The sequence below is a fragment of the Electrophorus electricus genome, chromosome 10, assembly GCF_041902795.1.
Source record: "Electrophorus electricus isolate QZ-2024a chromosome 10, ASM4190279v1, whole genome shotgun sequence".
Classification (NCBI taxonomy): Eukaryota; Metazoa; Chordata; class Actinopteri; order Gymnotiformes; family Gymnotidae; genus Electrophorus; species Electrophorus electricus.
In genome coordinates this window covers 31,595,777-31,617,181 of record NC_137506.1, presented here as the reverse complement: position 1 = coordinate 31,617,181, position 21,405 = coordinate 31,595,777, and the positions used below count along the sequence as shown (strand labels likewise).

The window sequence follows — 21,405 nt, the reverse complement described above, 5'->3', positions numbered from 1 at the left end:
TGTCTCAAGGAAAAAATACACGAAGCTACCCTGGCTACTTAAGGGTCATATTTTTGTAAAATAATAGCTGAATGTGAAACTGCCATGGTTTTACTAGCCAGAATGTTCTACATCTATGTAAGATCAAGAATGCAGTATTCGTACAAAATGTGGAATGCTGCAGTGAAATACCACAAACAGACAACAGGGGGCAGTGCACCACCAAACATCCTACAATATTAGCCTTAATTCCTAACTCCTAAATCTAAAATCACTGACTTCAGCAACAAAAACCTGATCAGAGTTAAAGACCCATTCACACATATCTAAAGTCTATTCCAAGTCTGCTAATAAAGGATGTTACTCCTCTTTAATGACATGCACATGACATCTCACCTGTCCAGCTGAGTCCCAGGTGATCTGCCACGATAGCCATGCGAAGATCTGTTCTGTCACACGGGCTCTGTGGACCTGGGAAAAAGGAAACACCAAAGGACACACGAGCAGTTATTACTCAATACTTCCAAACCCACAGAAATGCAAGGGGCCACATCCTTTTCTGGCCAAGCATTGATTTTTGGGATCAGTATGATCAGAACTCCAACACTGGAAGCAGTACAGAAGGATAATACAGGTACTGTTAACGTAACAGAATCCAAAAGGCACGAATTGGCAAGAAAAGGACCAGCACACAAAATGGTGTTGTGTCTAAAAACACATGGTAGTGCGCCAAAGACTGTGAATATTCTACAGAATCTGTGCAGGCAATCACTGTGACTACATTAAAGAAATAAACCAAAATAAACAAATCAATAACAGGTCTGTACGTTTCTAGACATTAAAAGAGGGAGACTCTTCAGGTGAGGATATAAGCATGCAGGAACCTGTACAATTCCAGTTACACAGTTCACTGACAGTGAAAATAGACATCGAAGCTACAATTTTCAGTTAGCAACCCTTACAAAGACAGACTGTCCAGTGGCCCCTCCCTCCTGAACATGCTACACCGATAGTCAAAGGTGGGGGAGAGAGGAGAGGGGACCCCACAAGGACAGGTACAGTACAGTCACACAGTACAGAGATGGCAGGATGACAAAAATGACAGTTACTATTCACGCCACAGGCAATCCAGTCAGTCAATCACAACGGGTCATGCAACTAAGGATCAAGTAAAGTTTTCAATAAAATTTTACAAACTAGGCTTGATCTCCGCGACGGGGGGCGCCCCGCGTGCCCCTGCGCCCCTACTGCCCTCCTTCCCTCCTCCTGTACGCCTAGTCCTCCTCCTCTCACTGCCCGCAGACCTTGTGACCTTTGACCTTGAGGGTGCGACCCCTCTGGGGGAGCCGACAGAGAGGGAGGGCTGAGACTGGGAGGGGTCCGATAGGGAGGTGCTTCGTGACGTGCTGCTGTCCTCCTCCGACTGCTCTGCCTGCGTCTGTTTCTCCTCGTCTGAAAGACGCTCCGCCACATTTGCTGCTCCCCTGCTAACGCTTTGAAAGAACTTGATCGACTGTCTGCAGAGCTCACTCAGGTTGGCTCTGTCTGCCTCACTAACTGAGCAGCTAATTGAAGCGCCTGAGGACCTGTTCCTGGTTGGCGGCTGTGGGGGGACTACCTGTCTGACTACTCTCTCGGCCTCCCCAACTTTTCCTGACCTGGGCCCAGCTTGACCTGGGACAACGGTGCCGATTACGCCGTTCTTTTTGACGCCTTTGACTGGAATTCTAGACCTGGGCTCTACGGGGCAAGAAGCAGGGTCCACTTTCCTAGCTTCAGGTTTGACAGCCTGTTTAGGTTTCTGCTTGCCTGAGTTCTGGGTGTTAAAGGTAAACCCCGCAGCCTTGACTGGGAGTCGAGACTTGGGTTGACCTTTTGTCTCTGTCTCTCTTTGAGAGTCTGCCTGATCCTGCTGATCCTCAGTATTCAACTTATCCTCCATCTCCAGAGAAACCTTACAGAACTGAGCTTCTATCCTACTGGCTTTCTGCAGGGTGGGTTCTGAGGATGACTGGAGGTTGAACACTACACTGCCGCACTGAATGTAGTTGGCCTGGACACTGGAGGCCTCTAGGTTATTGTTGTTGTTGCAGTTCTCTGAGGGATAATCTTTCCTGTCTGCTGGAGTTGAATCAGAGTATTTGCTACCAAACTGAGTCTCACTTAAATGAGTTTCCAAACTAACATACTCTGGCATCTGACCTGCTGAGCCGTCTGCCTTAAAATCACTCAGTTCAGCAGAACTGGAGTCTTTCTTTATGGTTATGGAGGCAGCGATTCCCATCTTTATGGGGGTGCGCAATTTAGGGTCAACCTTGGAGGCTGTGATTGTGCAAGAGGAGGCGGTTTCGCCGACCGTGTCGGTGCATGGAGGGTCATCCAGGCAGCCAGTGCTGGCCTGAGCTGGACTGCCTCGGGATGGCACAGTGTCTGTGGTGGCCTCTACCTTCCCCTCTACACTTTTCTCCCCTGCCTTTGATTGGGAGGCACCTACCCCCACACTCCTGCCTCCTTCACCCCTGTCCCCTGACTTCCCATTTGCGGTATGCTCACCAATCTGGAAAAACTGAAGCCTCTCCTCAACAAAGTCCTGCTTGCTCATGTCAATAGCACCACTGCGGGTCATCTCAAACATCTTGCCCTCGTGGAAGGGGAAAGGGTTGGGCTCGCTAGTTGGAGTGCTCTCATCGGTTGGCGTTCGGGCTGGAGTGGTGTCAGGTGTGGTAGCTTGTGACTTGTCCTCCACTGACAAACCATAAGGCTTTGGATCATCATCTTTGCCTTTAGCATCAAACACTCCTTCCTCCCCCCCTTTGCTTGACCATGGGTCAAAGTCCAAGCCTTTAGTTGCCACAGTTTTGAAAGTGGTATTTAGTTCCTCCTCGAGCTTGTAGCTGAAATAATTTTCAGCACAGCCTTGCCTGTCAGGGTGCCTTCCCTCCAAGGAGTAGATAGTCTCCCGATCTTTATCATCCTCTGATTTTTGGCCTGATAAGTTGCTTGTGGATAGCACTTTTTCTCCAGCCTCTTCATTTGGGGTGCTCTCCTCTTCAATTACCTCCAGTTTACTCTGGCTGAAGGAACGCTCGCCCGTCTTTCCGTCATTAGACAGACTGGAAGTTTTTGGGTCACTTAACCCATCATCCTCATCCTGCAAATCATATCCATCCAGGGAGTCTATCTCTGTAGCATCAGTGTCATGAGAAAATTCAGCAGTTGTTGCTATTGAGCAGTCAGTAATAGACTGATCGTTGCCATTCTGTTCGAGGTCCGCCTCATCTCCCTTGATGACACCATTCGCATTTGACTCTTTGTTATGGGAACCATTCCTCTCCGGTTTCCGAGGTTTGGCGTGTTTTTCGCCCTCCTCTGCCATTTTGAAGGTGTATTTCTTGAGGGGAATGGGCTGAAAGACAGACTCATCATCGCTGGAATCGCCATTGTCAGCTCCAGGTGGGAGAGGAGATGGTGGCTGGACTCGGATCACAGGTTCAGCGAGGAGGTGCCGGTCATGTTCCTCTTGGAGGTTCACCTCCATCATTTCTGTTTCTGCCTCAGAAGAGGGGCATGATCCCTTCTTTTCGAGGTCAGACTGATCAGCCTCTAGGGGTGGAGGTGGAGGAAACTCGATGTAAGCCACCCGTTTATCTTTTGCTACTTTTCCAGGTGAGTCATGGTTCCCTTTCGGAGACTCGGGTAGACTGGCAGGTTTGGCTTTCTCTGCTGGTATTTCCCTGAAGATGAAGGTCTTGGGCTGCTCCTCTTCCTCTGACTCCTCTGGGATTGGGCTGGGCATGCCTGTCATAGAACCAATTACAGAATCTGGTGCTCTGGAATTGAGGTCATAGCTAACATCTTCAGAGCTGGGTGTCTCAGGAGTGACAGGACTCCGTCCAGAGCTGTCCATGAAAGTCACCTGCTCTAGAGTATCATCCTCTGGGCTGCCCTGGGGAGAGGTTTGCGGTTTCTGTTTGACATTGTAAAATGCTCCTCTCGTCTCATGCACTGTTCGACTCTCATGACTAACCACTTTTTTGTAGGTGCCAAGTTGTCCGGTAGCCGTCTCCTTCTCATACTGTTTGCCTACTTGAATGCTGACATAAACTGGTAGCGGTTTAATGTCTGCAGTGACACTTGGGGTCACTCTTTCGATGTACTCAATTTGGTCACTTTCAACACCATTACAGACTATGTTAGTGCTCGCTACTGACGACAAATCACTGGATGATTTGCTTGCATCAGACCTACAGTGATGCTTGTTTCTAGCTAACGTTGATATGTGGGGCCCTGCTCCATCAGATTTAACAGATGAATCTAACTTTAATGTGCTACTCTGGTGATGGTCTATAAAACTGGATGAAACCCTAACAGGAATTTGTGATTCCGAGTTTTTTTTTAGAGAAGCATTGTATTGGTCAGCGCTGCTGGTGTCTTCTCGGATCACTAGCTCTGTGTATATAATCTTTTTGGTTGTTTCTGCTTTTGTTGAATTTCCATTATCTTCACTGTCAGGAAGAGAATCTTCAACAAATGTGGGAGACATTTTTGACTTTGGAGCTTTATAGTGACCATTGCCTTGGCTTTCCCAGGTTTTGTAAACCTTTCTATCTTTATCTACACTTTTCTGATGTTTTGGGGTGGTGTTGTCAGACACGTTTCTATTTCTCTCACTTTGCTGATTTTGAGTAAGTGCTTGAGCTCTCCTGACATTATAACTTGGCCCACTCTCACTGTCTAGAACTTTCTTTGGGCTGTGCTCACCTTGATGAGAGTTCTGAAGATTACCCCCCGCAAAAACTTGATAGATAGGCAATTTACTTTCCTGTAGCTTCCTTACTGGAGAGTCAGAGGTTTGACCCATCTGGGGCCCTTTATTCTGTTTTTGAGCTTCGGCTTCAAATTTCATTCTAACCGATCTTACATTGGATGTTGACGGCAGAAAATATTTAGAGGGCTCACTCACGCCACTAACCGATGAGCAATCTCCTTTTTTTTTATTATCGTCATTGTACTGAAGCAAAGCGCGTCTCTCAGGGCTACTGGGGAGGCTGGCACACTTCCTGTCCTGAGCACCATATTTGTCTCTAAATCTGTCTCTGCTCCAGTCCTCTCTGTTCCCTCCATTCCTAAAGACAGATCTCTCAGGGCTGCTGCAGGTGGAGCTGGGCCCGGACCGGGTCTCCCGAGCATTTGATCTATGATTCTTCTTTTCAGGAGAGTGGAGCTCATCATTCAGTTTCTCTGTTTTATCACGGAAGAATTGGGAAACCTCACTAAGCTTCTCTTCTGCTTCTTTGACAGTCCTTTCTACTCTGTCTTCATATGTAATTTTCTCTCTGTTTTTAACCTGCTTTGTGTCATCAGACACCCTCATCCAAGTGGATTTTTTTGGACTACCGGAATCAGAGTCATACTGTAGCAGCGTTAGCTTGTCATAACTTTCATCGTCACTTGAGCACCTGCCAGGCTTGTCAGGTTTAAGCATGAAGTCTCTCACTGAGCCAGCCTGTGCTCTCTCTTCATAGTATCGAGCCCTGTCTATCACAGATTCATCTGAATCTGAATGAGAAGAGTCCAATTTCTCGGAGAACAGCATTTTCTCTGCAAATTTGTATGAATCTCCCTTCATATCTGCTGCTTCTTCCGCACGGTAATCCACCGGTTTCAGAGTTTTGTACGCGTCATCAGGATTTAGCTGGGCAGAACCGAGCCGCCTGTCCTCTTTATGCAAGAAAGTGTTTTTTGCTCTGGCAGAGTCCAAATAGGTCGGGAGGGATTCGCTGGGCTCTTCCTCCTCTTGTTGCTCCTTTTCTTCCCTATTTGGAAGCTCTTTCATGCCACTGCTACTTTGGTAAATGTACATTTCTTTCTCTGGGTGGTTTTTGGTTTCCCTAATGATGACTTCTGTTGGTTCAGTTTTGTTCCCTTTCTCAATGTGCACCTCAATTATACGTTCCACTTTGGGCATTAAGTCTCTATCCAGCGGCCTCTGCGACTGATTGAGTCCCTCACTGCTGCCTTTTTGTTCAAATAAGCCAGTTATATCTCTAGATGGATCTCGTCCTGCCTGAAAAGCTTTCATGATGTCTCGCACAGACATGGTTTCTTCAAGTCTCTCCGAGGCCTCTTTGCTCTGAGGTTTGTGGTACACCATTCGGGTTGTAGTTGTTATATGAGTCTCCTCTTTAAGCCGCATGCCTTTACCCACTGCGTCCTCCTCTGGACTGGTTCTAGACTGGTAGGCTTTTACTCTGTCCTTGACGGAGCCACCAGGTGACCTGGGCTCCGTGTCAAGGTACTGTGCTGGAGGCTTCGCCATTTTAACCTCCTCCATTGCAGGCTCTTTACTGTCCTCTGGAGGCTCGTAGCTCCGTATAACATGTACAACCTCGGTCCGCGTTTCAGTGATGACCGGTGGTACATCCTGAAACAGAGCTTTGGGCCCCATTCCCTCGGCACTCTGGGGAGCCGAGGGCGTCCTCTCACTGCGGGTCTCAAACCCACTATCTGACAGCGGGCTTTTATCTTGGTCATGAGAGATATCCTCCTGAGAGTCTAAAACCAGATCTGAGCCAAACAACGCATCTGCTAGCTTACAAAGCTCTTTTTCTGAGGGGGAGGGTCGCATGTTTGAGGGGGGCATTTTGAGCTTGTGCTCCTGAATTGCCATGGCAGGTTTTAAAACCCGTTTCTGTTTTTCCTCTCCCTCTCTCCTCACCTCTTCATTCCTCTGTTTTGCCTCTACAATTTTGGACAGAGAACTTGTGCCAATGTCATTGGTTATGTAGTCAACCACCTTTGCCAAGTTAAAATCTTTGTCAGGTATGTTTTTTATTTTGGTTTGAGGCGCCACTGTCTCATACCGTGGAGGACACCTCCATTCATTTTGTTGGCTCTCGTCAATATCGTCCTCCATATCATCGTCAACCTTATTACTTTTCATGTTTGCCTTACCCTCCCTCAGAACATCCTTGCTCAGTATCTCACTAACTTTGACCAAGTCTTGTTTGACTTTCTCCACTATCCTATACGGTTCCTCATCCGCCATTTTATGCTCTTTGGGAGAGTCAGACCGGAAGCTTTTGGACACGGTGCTTGCGTCAGTTTGCAAAATGGCTGACATTCGTATCAGATCCTCCTTCATTTCAGCAACATCCTTCAGTATCTCCTGGCTGTTTGTCAGAGGGGGTGAGGAGTTGGCCTTGAGGGTTGCAGGGGGCATGAACAGAGGCATTTTGACTGGGGACAGAGTTCTGGTGAAGGAGGACGGCATTTGGGCACCGGCTTCTGGGGGTAGAGTCTTTCTGGGGGACAGCAGGGCAGCCGTCGACTTTGAGACATCAGGAAGCTTTTTAAACTGATGTTCTGGCAGAACATTTATAAGGGAATAAACAGGTACAGTGATCGTACTGCAGGTGACGGAGGTGGTGGAGTTGGGAGGGGACCTGAGGGAGGCATAGAGGGAGTTGGAGGCAGAGGACCGAATGGACTGGTAGGAAGAGGATGGAGACGACGACACGGACTTGAGTGTGCCATAGCCTGCAGAACAGGAGTTTAGCGTCTTCTCCACCTCATCAAAAGCGGCGTTCACATTGGTGGTGGCAGCATTAGTTGTGGCCTGTATCCTCTCCTGCAAGCTGCCGGACAGGAGGGGAGTAGGGGAGGAGGAACGATATTTAGTGGGGGAAGCTGTCCCATTAATCAGAGCTGATGCATTGGAGTTTGAGCTGGATTTCAGTGGTGAGGAAAGAGAACTGAGGAATCCTCTGTGAGAGCTGGCAGCATCCGCATGTGTTCTGATAGAGGAGAGGCCTGGGACTGTTTTAATGGGGGAGGAAGTTGATGGAGCATTCGATGTTATGACAGATTTATAGGGCAAACTGGAGCTATAGACATTAAGAGAAGATTTGGGTGAAGTCGGTGGGGTCATAGCAATGGAAGATCTTTCTAGAATTGAGCCTCCAGCAGGCACTGGAGAGTTTCTGGCAGAAAGGGTAGCCAGGCCTTTTACAGCGACCGAGTCGGGGGTGTTCTTCCCCGGCGACGACAAGAGGTTCGGAGTCGCCTGCACCGGGTACTGGGTCTGCTGCACAACTGTCTTTATCGGGGAAGAGATGGTTCTGTAGGAGCGTATCGGTGATGCAACATCACTAGCAGATCTGATGGAGGATGCGGGTGAGCCTCCGATGATTGATCTGATGGGGGAGGCAGAGTTTACAGACCACACAGACCTCAGTGGGGAGGCAGACGGAGTGTTGGAGGAGGAACTGGAGAGGGAGCCGAATCCGGACTTGGCCTGAGCACAGGCGCTGCCGGGCGGGCTGGTGGACCACGCCTGGTAGGAGCGTGTCGTAAAGACAGGCTTGTAAGCGTAGCCAGAAGGCTGCGACGGGGCTTTCGGAGCGGCGTTGTGGCCTCTTTCGGCTGTTTCTAACATACGTAAATGAACAAAACGTAACATAAAATTTAACAGAAATTGTTAAAAGAGAGAACAAAGAGAGACGAGAAAGAGGTTTAGTCAAGAGGTCAGATCTGCCAGCACACACCACAGACTGAAAAAGTGGATGGATCACTCAGAAATAACTGAAGATAATGGACTCATTCAGTGGTTGTAACTGACAAAAAGTGAATATAAATACAAAAACAAATGACAAAACAGAGAAATGAATAAACAATGTATGTACATGAAGAAACCTGGGGCAAAAGAAAAACGATTGTGAAAATACAGACTATAAATCACGCTACCGGTTTTTCTAACAGCAAAATAAATTTGTCCAACCGCTTTACCACTTAAGTACAAAATTGAGCCAAACATCACAAATAATTTGTGGCTGATAAAACAAGAGTTCCTGAGTGTATCAGGAGACCATTAGCAAAACAAGATAAGGCAAAGACGCAATAAAAACAATGAGAACACAATAACAACTTTATTCTGCATTAAAGAAGAAAGTAAAACATGAAAGAAATACAGTGCAATGCTGGTTCATAAAACATGCGAAACACAGAAATCTGAGCAAAATGAAGAGAGATTATATGAACTACAAACAGAAAATCGTACAGCCTGTGTCGAATGGAAAACAAAACACCAATGAAGACTGATGACAGAACAGATGTGGGAAAATAAAGAAAAGATAAGAAAAAATAGTATTCCTAAATATGCTGTTGTCTAAATCGTCACTGGTGTTTAAGCCTTGAGATGTTACGTTTTCTGATATTGTAGTTAATGAGTCGCCAGCACAGGTTTCAACACCTTGTCTATGCTGGAATTCAGAACTATGTGAAAGAATGGAGAAGAAAGTGAGAGACTCACTGGATGCAGGGTCGGTCAGATAGCTGTAGCGCTTTCGTAACGCTAACGAAGCAACGGTATGGCGTCGTTCTTTGGTGTCATTCTGGAATAACACAAAAACAAAAAGGCTATAAGAAAGCAAACTGACTTGAAATTGAATTTATTCTGTTAACTGGTTTATGTCTTTTCATTAACTAAAAAAAAATTCTACAGAGCTTGTTCCAAGATTTTCACTTGCCTTATGTTCTAAGGATATTTGGAAGTTGTTCAAGCAGATCTGTTTCCTCTACCAATCTAAATAGTTTTTCTAAATAGTTTGTCGATATTTCTTACAAAATTATGCTCAGTTCTTATTTATTCAAGAATATATTATGTAAAAGGAACACTTTTGCCAATTAGGAAATCCTCATATGGAATTAAAATAAAGGTAAATAACCTATTCACATATCAAAAGAATTTGCATAATTTTAAAAACCGTCTGTATTATTATAACTGTATTATTTAATTCAAACGTTAACAGCTTGTTCCTAAAACAGCGCCGCTGTCTGCTTTAACGAATAACACCTCATAATACTTAATTATTGTGAACTTCTATGCAATTTATATTCACACGAGGACGTCTGTTAAAAAATATTTTCCAGCTGTTTGTAGCAAAAAAGGGCAGTGTGAGGCGTAATTGTTCTCCTGCGTGCTACAACAAAAACACAAGCAAGAACTTTCATAGACACACTAAAGTTCTGCTGACCTCATCATATGAATGTTATTCACTGTGGAAAGCATTGAAAAGAACTAGTGTCACCACTTTTAAATTATTGTAACTTTTTCTGAACTCTTTAGCCTCGACTGTTCACTCGTCCTTTATATTAATTGAATGCAGGTAGGTTGTCATTGTGAAATTATGACTCCACTGTGAGGAATGTCACACTTAACAGAGTCATGTCAAATGTTCTGTTTCCTATTTTTTTTTGTGAAAGGTTGGTGAATTTCTGATGAAACTCTTTCAGTCACCAAGCATACAAAAAAAAAACATACTTGAAAATTATTGAAAAAAGTAAATAAATGAATAAACAAATAAAAGCACCACAAGGGCCACAACTTAAACTTGCTGTCTACACATAAATCATGCAAAAAAAAAAAAAAAAAAACTAGGCTTAATATTATGTCAACCAATGAATGATCTGGGAAAAAAGCCAATCACAAAAGAGGAGAGCGTCACCATGGCAATGCCTTAAATAAGCCAATAGTGTGTGAATACAAAGAAACTACAAAGAAAGCCAATGAAATGGTACGTCATGATTACCTCATCATCAGGATCGGACTCCATTTCCTACATTCCCCATGATACATTGCGAGAGTAGTACAGATAGTAGATAACAGAGCAGCAGCGGTCCGATTACAGCAGCAAGGTGAGGTGAGGTGGAGAGAGGAGAGGAGAAGATGTTTAGTATTCAAGTAAAGCAGCACCTACTGCAGCAATGGAAACAGCAGTGATGTATCTGTAATGAAGAACAGCGCAGGGTGTGTGTGTGTGTGTACAGTGTGAGGATGTGTGTGTGTCTACAGTGTAAAGGAGTGTATGAGTGTGTGTGTGTGTGTGTGTGTGTGTGTGTGTATATACAGTGTGAAGGGGTGTGTGTGTGTGTGTCTACAGTGTAAAGGAGTGTGTGTGTGTGTGTGTGTGTGTGTACAGTGTGAAGGGGTGTGTGTGTGTGTGTGTGTGTGTGTGTATATACAGTGTGAAGGGGTGTGTGTGTGTGTGTCTACAGTGTAAAGGAGTGTGTGAGTGTGTGTGTGTGTGTGTCTATCGTGTAAAGGAGTGTGTGTGTGTGTGTGTGTGTGTGTGTGTGCACGTATGTACAGTGTGAAGGGGTGTGTGTGTGTGTACAGTGTGAAGAGGTTTGCGTGTGTGTGTGTCTCAGTGGTTAAGGTAATTGAGTTGTAATCGGAAGGTTGCTGCCAGGTTTCCACTGTTGGGCCTCTGAGCAAGACCCTTAACCCTCAATTACTCATAATTGTAAGTCGCTTTGGATAAAAGCATCAGCTAAATGCCATAAATGAAATGTGTATATATATATATATATATATATATATATATATATATATATATATGTGTGTGTGTGTGTGTGTGTGTGTGTGTGTGTGTGTGTGTGTGTGTACAGCACCTTCTTATGCACTGGCAGTGTGAAGTTCAGGTTGCAGATGGCACTCTGTGGAAGACCTTTAGTGCTCTTGGGCTCTTTGAGGAATGAGAGTCTCCCGCAGGGCTCCTGCCCCATGTCTCGCACCTAAACACACACACACACACACACGCTTGTCAAATATTAATGCTTCCATTAAATTTACAATCATAATTGAGGTCACTGTAATGTCAGATTTTAATTCCATTCTACAACACACACACACACACACACACACATGCACACATCGACAAACAGAATGACAAACAGAACAACAAACATGACCCATCTCAGATACACACATGCGGACATGTGAGCTGATGTCAGCTAAGACACACACACACACACGCTCGTACGCACCTTGACGTTGAAAGGCAGACGATTCTCCTTGAAGGCGTAGAAGGTGAAGATGAGTTGCTGGTTGCTCTTGCCGAGTGGAGCCATGTTGCCATAACAGTCCACGTGGATCGACTTGCCCTCCAGGATCTGTCAGCCAAAGAAAGTGAGGCACACGCCAGCTGCGTTCAGCGATTAACACAGTGCCGTTTCCCCATCACCCTCGCCACAGTCCCTTTCTGATGTGTGTTAGTTCATTCGAACAGAGAAGCACTGTGTAAAGGTTCTACTGCCCCGGCTTTGTGCTGGTGGGGAGCTCCGCACCTCGATGTCTTTACTCCTGGCCACCTCCTCGAAGTTCTCCTGCTGTTCCAGGGTTTTGTCCACCTTATCGTCGGTCATGCAGAAGCAACGCAGCCGCGCCTCCGCAGCGTCGATGGTCTTGGCGAACACCACAAACTTGGCGAGGTACGGCACGCAGATCAGCTCCCGGTAGAGAGATGTCCCCAGGGACACGATCTCACTCACCTGCTGACAGTCTGCCAGCCAGAATCTAAATAGAGAGAGAGAGGGATCGAGAGAGAGAGAGAGAGAGGGAGAGAGAGAGAGAGAGAGAGAGAGAGAGAGGGAGAGAGAGAGAGAGAGAGAGAGAGGGAGAGAGAGAGAGAGAGAGAGAGAGAGGAGAGAGAGAGAGAGAGAGAGAGAGAGAGGAGAGAGAGAGAGAGAGAGAGAGAGAGAGGGAGAGAGAGAGGGAAAAGGGACACAGTGAAATCAGGGAAGAAGAGAAGAGGGAGTTGGAGGTGGTAAAACTGAAAGAGGTGCCCGTCCAGCAGACATGAGACCTGTTCAGGAAACACAGACAGCAGGTATCCGTGCTGAACAGATGTGGCGTCAGGCCTCAGCAGATGCTAGCCTGCTAGCTTCACTCTCTCTCCTGAAGGCGAGTGTGTACTGGCAAATCCTGTACAGTTTGCATGTGTGTTGAGTAACATTACTATAAGGCAGAGCTGTAAAAAAGATTCATATTCATCTTATAAATATTCATCAAATTTGCAAAACACCTGTACATCCTAATATTAAAAAAATGTAATTTGAATGTTTAATTGTGTGCCAGAGATGTGTGAGGTAGTAGACTTTTTAGCAGTTTACAATCAATTGTCTCTTTTCCTCACCCAGAACCAGCTGCATGATTCCAATCACTCTGGCTACAAACTGGCACATTCTACAGAAACGGCCCTCACGACAGTGACGGAGAAACTTCATGTTGCTAAAGCTGCCAAACAGTCATCTGTTTTGATGCTTCTAGACCTTTCAGCAGCCTTTGACACAGTGAACCACAACATCCTTCACTCTGTTCTCTCCAGGCTTGGTGTGACTGGCTCTGCTTGGAGATGGTTTCAGTCCTATCTGGTGACATGGAGAGGATCCACATCCAAACCGTGTAGACTCTCCACTGGTGTTCCACAAGGCTCAGTATTGGGCCCCCTTCTCTTCTCTTTGTATACTCATTCTCTTGGTGATGTAATATCTTCTCATGGTTTCTCCTACCACTGCTATGCCGACGATGCTCAATTATTTCTTTCTTTTTCACCCTCTGACACACAGGTCTCCAGACGTATCTCAGCATGCTTGACTGACATCACGTCATGGATGGCAGGCCACCACTTGAAGCTCAACCCCAGTAAAACTGAGCTTCTGTTCATCCCAGGAACTCCCAGCCCTCACCATGACCTCACAGTTTCCTTCGAGAACTCCCTGGTATCACCGTCTGAAGCTGCCCGTAGTCTGGGCATAACTTTGGACAACCAGCTGTTGTTCTCAACTCATGTTTCTAATCTTACCAGGTCTTTCAGATTTCTCCTTTGTAACATACGAAGGATTCGGCCCTTTCTCTCACAGGAAGCTGCCCAGGTGCTTGTGCAGTCTCTTGTGATCTCAAAGCTAGACTACTGCAACTCGGTAAACGCTGGTCTTCCTCTAAGAGCCATCAAACCTCTACAACTTGTCCAGAATTCAGCAGCACTGATCTTCACGACTGGTTCACACACGTCACTCCACTGCCGCGCTCCCTTCACTGGCTCCCAGTAGCTGCACACGTCAGATTTAAAACCTTGATGCTTGCCTACAAAGCCAAAAATGGACCAGCCCCTTCATACATGAGATCAATGGTCAAAGCCCGATCCGTACCTCAAGTACTTCCAACCTCAAGTACGGCTCGGCTTGAAATACCTTGCTTCAGGTCTCATGGAGACAAGCATGGAGACTATTTTGTGTCCTGGCTCCAACATGGTGGAATGAACTTCCACTTGCTGTCCAGACAGCAGAGTCCCTTGCAGTCTTCAAGCGCAGACTGAAGACCCATCTATTTGTAGAATATTTAAAGGACAACTGACACTGCTCCCTTATTGACTGACTAAATTAGTACTTATTGTAGGGTATTGTTTATTGATGTTGACAAACTCTAGTACTTATTTTTTATTACACTTATCATTGCCTAAGACTTTATGTATTTTGCACCTCTAGTCATCAGCAGTGATCCCTGTATTCTACAGTATTCTTGTTCACTGGTATCTTGGACTCTAACCTACTGTACTGGCTAGGAGGTATTATATGAGGAAATGACAACACATTTTTGTAAGTCGCTCTGGATAAGAGCGTTTGCTAAATTCCATAAATGTAAATTAAATTTAGTCTAGACTAGCGTGATTTTTTCATTATTCAAACAGTTCTGACCAGTTCTGACTTCAGTATGGTGGTTGTTTGGGTTCTGCCATTTAGTGGGTGGGAGAACTAATTTAATCTTTTTTTTGCTTCTTAATTACTACTGTTTAAAATAATTACGTAAAAATGTTAATAATATTGAAATATTTGGAAATATGTATGACAGTACTAATGTATTTTGTAATCCCAGTTGACAGTCCTACCTTAAGGTTGTGTGTGTTTAGAAATGGAGGGGGAGATAGAGAGTGTGTGTGTATGTGTGTGTGTATGTGTGTGTGAGTGAGTGTGTGTATGTGTGTGTGTGTGTGTATGTGTGTGTGAGTGTGTGTGTGTCTGCATGTGTGTGACTGTGTGTGTGTGTGTGAGTGTGTGTGTGTTTTGTGTGTGTGTGTAGTGTGTGTGTGAGTGTGTGTGTGTGTGTGTGTGAGTGTGTGTGAGTGTGTGTGTGAGTGTGTGTGTGAGTGTGTGTGTGTCTGCATGTGTGTGTGTGTGTGTGTATGTGTGTGTGTGTGTGTGTGAGTGTGTGTGTGTGTGTGTGAGTGTGTGTGTCTGCATGTGTGTGTGTGTGTGTGTGTGTGTATGTGTGTGTGTGTGTGTGTGTGTGTGTCTGCATGTGTGTGTGTGTGTGTGTGTGTGAGTGTGTGTGTGTGTGTGTGTCTGCATGTGTGTGTGTGTGGGGGGGGGGGGGGGGGTAAATGCTTTACCTTGCTGATACATTTGTAGTAAATGAGACGCAGTCAGTGACAAAGGAGAGGGGAGTAGTACCAGTGATATCCTCCCACTGAGCTGGTGATGTACCACCTACACACACACACACACACACACACACACACACACACACATACACACACACACACACACACACACACACACACATACACACACACACATACATACACACACACACACACACACACACACACACAGGCAGACACACACACAAGGAAAAATATTCTCAAGCACATAGAATCACATATACAGCTTTAAAAACATTAAACAAAGACAAACAATCTTTCTTTTCCACATCCATTCTGTGGAGGTACCTGTTATACTGCAGAGCAGTCTCAGACAGGGGGCGGGGTCACCTTTACGTCCATTAACCGCCGCCTCCTTCACTCTAGGTGGCACGGGGATCGTCATGGTGATGGGCTTGTGGAACTTTCTCCTCCTGGGTTCCACGGTAACGATGGGGCTGAAGGAGGCACGGTTACCCATCGTGTTGCGAGCGAGTTCCTCCGGTACTGGCTGAGCCTGGGGGAGGGGCAGCGGGAGGAAGCGGGGCCAAACAGAAAGGACAGGTATAGCAACACCTTAGCATAAACGCCTGTTCGTTGGTAGTGTGTGTGTGCAAACCTGCAGGCCAACGCGGATCTTCTTGGTGAGAGCGCCGGGAGGAAAGACCGCCCTCACCATGGGAACGGCCTCGCTGGTCAGGATGCCACCCTCTGGCCCCATGTGGTCACTCTCCTGCTTAACACGAGACACCACTGCAAAGTATTGTGGGAAATCCTTCGTAATGATCCGACAGATGCGCTTCTTCTCCAGCTCAGCAGGGCTGTCGAGCTCTGTAAACAAACAAAACAAACAAGCATTTGCAAAAGTAAATAGACATATTGAAAACTATTCATTCAGCTGCGAACTGCCTATATAATCATTTATAATCCGTAACTACGACACGTTGTCTGGTCGGCGTGTAAAGGTCTAGTGGTGACACAGTGGAAAGTTATAAGTGATTTAGCTTTTCATAACATATCAGAATCACAAAGTCCCTCTTTATCGCCCGACAAACCCATTTGTGCGACACACGAGCATGTTTACCCTCGTCCATGCCGTTGAGCAGCGCGAGGAGGTCTTCACCGCGGCAGTCATAGTGATGCTCCTTCCACGTGTCGCCATTGTCGCTCCGCAAAATGATCAGCTCGCGCTCTTTCTCGCGCATTGAGCCAAAATGGGGGATCTCCACGATGACCGGCCTGCAAAACCAACAGAGAAACACCAAAGCGCAGCACGTCAGCCTGGCGTCCAGAGCCAAAACAAAAGAATCACAGAGCTGAAATGCAGTAGCAGAGATCCAGACGTAAAGACGTTGTCTGAGAGTTTCAGTTTGTGTGTCAAATGCACGTCATTTGAGCCAAAATGGAGGTCGGACCTACCCAAGGAAATGAGCTCCGGCTGGCCCCACCTCCACCAGTCTGCTGACAAGCCCCTCCCCCTCCACCATGGGGGGTGGGTATGCCAACCGGTGACGCTTGGCGAGGCGGCAGGTGATTCGCGTGGGTGCAGGACACTTCCTGGGTGGGATGATGATGCGCATGCCATCGTGACGACTTCCTCTCATGGATCCGCCCCGGGCATCCACCATGAAGCTCACAAGGAACCTGTAGAGAGAAAAAGAGAGAAGAGGAGATGAGTGAGAGAGAGAGAGAGAGAGAGAGAGAGAGAGAGAGAGAGAGAGAGAGGAGGTACACCACGCTAACCCACGACAGAGACACAGTAGCGGCGGTTCCCATGCTGAGACCACTGTGTCACCATCACATGGAGACAGAGAACAGACGGAGAGAGAGAGAGAGAGAGAGAGAGAGAGAGAGAGAGAGAGAGAGAGAGAAAGAGAGAGAGAGAGAGAGAGCGAGCGAGTGAGCATATTACAAAGTCTCAAAAAGCAGAACAGACATTTAAGTGACACAAAAGAGGAAAGAAGACCAAGGCAGACGTGAGAATGCTTCGAGATGTTGAACGTGGCAGCATTCTGTGACCCAGCTTTATTTTTTTAGCCGCAGAGTCCGTTTAGTGCCAAGATTCGAAGCAGTGATCAGTTCAATCCTCACAAATGAGAAAGCCATGAAAAAACCCAGCGTGTCACTAAGACACTGACCTCCCACGCCTTACACCTGCACTCCCTGGACACGGGTGTAGCTACAGATTCCCACAGATCCACTTTGTAGGTGTACAGGTACAGATCCCCCTTGGTAGGCACAACGCGAATATACCAACCCATTGTTTCTTAAAGGGGGTTGTCTGAGGTCATGGCTTTTCAGAGCAAAACACCTTCTTTTAATGAACAGCTGGTAGTTTATTTAAGATCCTTATGACTGTATTAGTTCTCCATTATGGATTTGTAAGTTAAGGTGAGAAAATACTGGTACTAACCTGCTGCTACGCATGGCGTGTCAGCAACCATGAACCTCACTGACCACAGCTCCACTGCTGACCTTTGACATTTGGGTAGACCATTCTCAGCACACTGGCATGGCACTCATGTGGCATGATGAAGTGTGTTGGGTTGGATATAGAAAGCACAGCAGTGTTGATGGAGATTTATTCATGGGTCAGTGTGACTGTGGATCTGTGGACAACGTCCAACACGACTCAGCAGGCAGCGGACTGGTACAGAACTCTACGCCTACGAGAGGTTTGTACCACAGATGTTTATCAAAGGGGATGGTGAGTGTGGACATATGTGACTGACTGCTAGCTGTTAACACTATACATTAAGTGGCGATGTCTGACTTTAGTGTAGTATTATAATTTATAACATATTATAGTGATGTAGTGTGTGTGTGTGTGTGTGTGTGTGTGTGTGTGTGTGTGTGTGTGTGTGTGTGTGTGTGTGTGATAATGTTTGTTGAACACAATGACACAACTATTACTACACCTTGAGAGTGTGGGTGAGTTGGGTAGAGAAGGAAGGACAGAGGAGAAGAAGAGAGAGGGAGAAAGAGAGGGAGAGAGAGAGAGCAAGAGAGGAAGAGCGAGAGAGAGAGGGAGAAAGAGAGAGAAAGCGAGAGAGAGAGTGGGAGAGAGAGAGGGAGAGAGAGAGAGGGAGAGAGAGAGGGAGAGAGAAAGAGGGAGAGAGAGAGAGAGAGAGTGGGAGAGAGAGGGAGAGAGAGAGAAAGAGGGAGAGAGAGAGAAAGAGGGAGAGAGAGAGAGGGAGAGAGATAGAGAGAGAAAGAGAGGGAGAGGGAGGGAGTGAGGGAGAGAGAGGGAGAAAGAAAGAGGGAGAGAGCGAGAGAGAGTGGGAGAGAGAGAGGGAGGTGTAATTGGACAGTGTTGTGGAGTCATACTGAGCAGAGAGGAAAGGCTGTGAAAGAAATCACCAAACAAACGAACAAAAAAAGAAAAACAGAAAAAGAGGCACAACACCCATTATTACAGTCGTTGGCATGGTAACAAAAGCTCACTTTGGCTAGACAAGGCCGTGGCATGCAGGCAAAAACAAAATGAGATCGACAAACGTAACGTAAACAAATAAACAATGGCAATGCGGACGTGTGTTTTCCACACACACTCGGGTAATGTGCTAATGTTACCACTGAAGACGCAAACGTGGACGTTCCCTGCTTCGCTGGGTCACAATCACAGCCCGGATAGCAACCCCACATTTGTTCTACGTGTTTGCCATAAAAGTGAGCAGCGAAGCACAGAGATGCTTCCACAGGACTGATGCAGCGTCCCAGTTAGGACGGAGACACACTGTGAGCAAGAAACACAAACTCTCCAACATCACCACGGTATGAGAGAAATCACGAAGGAAGGATGGATATGCTCTGAGATTAACATCTGTGTGTGTGTGTGTGTGTGTGTGTGTGTGTGTGAGTGTGTGTGTGTATGTGTGTGAGTGTGTGTGTGTGTGTGTGAGTGTGTGTGAGTGTGTGTGTGAGTGTGTGTGTGAGTGTGTGTGAGTGTGTGTGTGAGTGTGTGTGTGAGTGTGTGTGTGTGTGTGTGTGTGTGTGTGTGTATGTGTGTGTGTGTGTGTGTGTGTGTATGTGTGTGTGTGTGTGTGTGTGTGTGTGTGTGTGTGTGAGTGTGTGTAAGTGTGTGTGTGTGTGTGTGTAGGCAGGGTGGATGTAAGGAATGTTGATCGTGTGTGTGTGTGTGTGTGTGTGTGTGAGTGTGTGTGTGTGTGTGTGTGTGTGTGAGTGTGTGTGTGTGTGTGTGTGAGTGTGTGTGTGTGTGAGTGTGTGTGTGTGTGAGTGTGTGTGTGTGTGTCTGGGCAGTTTCAGCTAAGCAGTAGTATTCAGTAAGCATATACAACCCCTCAGTCGTGAGATAAGTATAACTCTAACGCTTCTTACGATGACGATGATGACAACCCTTTGTTTGTATATGACAGGAGTGTGGAGTGTAGAGATATAGTTCAGATGTCTCTAAAGACATTTAGGTTATAGATGTGTATACTCCATATACTGTCCCCTCATGTTATAAACTCAAATAACCTGCACATTTATGTGGACTTGAGGTGCCTTTTCATCCAGTACATCTCACAGTGTTAACCTACATACGACTAAGAAAAAACATTTAGTACAAGTACAAAACTCAACACACACACACACACATACACACATCCTATCTCTTACCCAGAGTGGACAGGGCTTGACACGGTATTGGGTGCATGATCCACCGTGTCCGGGGTCCAGCTGTAACGCCTCAAACACTCATTGTCACGTGTTACAGTGAGATGCTGGAAACACACACACACACACATTGTTGTGAGTACAATTCTGTTGCAGGCCTTTAGCTTGTGAACAACTCTCCTCACATTAACTGAAGAAACACCAGTCTGTATGTCATGTCATATGAGCTGGGTAACATAATGAAGATGAGGAGGGTGTGAGGAAACGAGACAGATGAAAAAGAAACACAGCTGAGACATCTCCAGCCTAACTACGGTTCTTTAAATAAAACACACACACACATACACACACACACACACACAAACACACATGCATATGCAGGCATACACACACACACACACACACACACATACACACACACAAACACACACACAAAAACACATGCATACGCAGGCATACACACACAGACACACACACACACACACACACACACAAACACACATGCATACACAAACACACGCGCACACACACATACGCAGGCACACATATGCAGGCACACACATACACATATATGCAGGCATATACACGCACACACACAGACACACACACATATGCAGGCATACACACACACACACGCACAAACACACATTTCACACGCCCACGAGCAGGTGTGGAGGTGCGGTTGGGTGACTGAACTGTGTGACTGGATGTGGGAGAAACACAGATGGAGATGAACCAGAAATGGCCAGAGCTCTACGCGTGTCTACCTTATTCTGAGGATCCACCATGTAGGAAATATCTTTAAAGACACCCTGCAGCTTCAGAGGAAACATACACACACACACACACACAGACACACAGCCAAGAAATATTGGTCAGTTGCAGCCTATGAAATGCCTGTTCAGAAGACAGAGAGAGAGATGAAGAGAGAATGACAGAGAGATTTCCTTTCTTGGTGATGCTACATAAGTAACAATCCCTTGGTCAAATGCTGATGGACTTCCTGTCTTCATATCACTACACCGACGGAATCAGTGCAACAGCAGCCCAATGAGATCTGAGCCTGTACTGATCTAGAGTCAGCCCCACCCTCCACTCCACCAGTGACCATAAGATCACAATGAAAACAGAAACTGTTCCTGTGTACATCAGCAGATGGGAAATATGACACTATATGAATAACCTCTCATTCACTGCCGTTCCAACTGCCTCAACTCCAGTGCTAACTGATGACCTGCAGTGTTAATTATCTTAACTGCAGTGCAAATTGATTATCTGCAGTGTTAATTAGCTTAACTGCAGTGCAAACTGATGACCTGCTATGTTAATTAGCTAAACTGCAGTGCAAACTGATGACCTGCAGTGTTAATTATCTTAACTGCAGTGCGAACAGATTACCTGCAGTGTTAATTAGCTTAACTGTAGTAGTGCTATCTGATTACCTGCAGTGTTAATTAGCTAAAGTGCAGTGCACTGGTGGGTCATTCATATCTGTTATCAGACCTTAATTGCGCAACCGTCCTCATTTGTGTATCAGACATGCAGATAAACA

General features: G+C 46.2%; 1 protein-coding gene across 40 annotated transcripts in view; it reads right to left on the bottom strand.

Moving 5' to 3' along the window:
• The window catches only part of ank3a (ankyrin 3a), a 128,144-nt gene that overhangs the window by 9,666 nt on the left and 97,073 nt on the right, over positions 1-21,405 (bottom strand). For 15 of the 40 annotated variants that reach the window (XM_081721209.1, XM_081721219.1, XM_081721204.1 and 12 more), the window contains 14 exons: positions 20,621-20,671; positions 19,857-19,960; positions 16,656-16,880; positions 16,321-16,475; positions 15,856-16,067; positions 15,546-15,753; positions 15,207-15,303; positions 12,106-12,334; positions 11,806-11,931; positions 11,431-11,553; positions 10,569-10,595; positions 9,290-9,371; positions 1,177-8,409; positions 376-450 (listed from right to left, as the gene is read on the bottom strand). In XM_081721209.1, coding sequence (XP_081577335.1) covers positions 376-450; positions 1,177-8,409; positions 9,290-9,371; positions 10,569-10,595; positions 11,431-11,553; positions 11,806-11,931; positions 12,106-12,334; positions 15,207-15,303; positions 15,546-15,753; positions 15,856-16,067; positions 16,321-16,475; positions 16,656-16,880; positions 19,857-19,960; positions 20,621-20,671 — 8,947 coding nt within the window. The remainder of the gene's footprint in view (positions 1-375; positions 451-1,176; positions 8,410-9,289; positions 9,372-10,568; positions 10,596-11,430; positions 11,554-11,805; positions 11,932-12,105; positions 12,335-15,206; positions 15,304-15,545; positions 15,754-15,855; positions 16,068-16,320; positions 16,476-16,655; positions 16,881-19,856; positions 19,961-20,620; positions 20,672-21,405) is intronic. The other 25 variants (XM_081721217.1, XM_081721216.1, XM_081721210.1 and 22 more) reach the window with 6 other exon arrangements.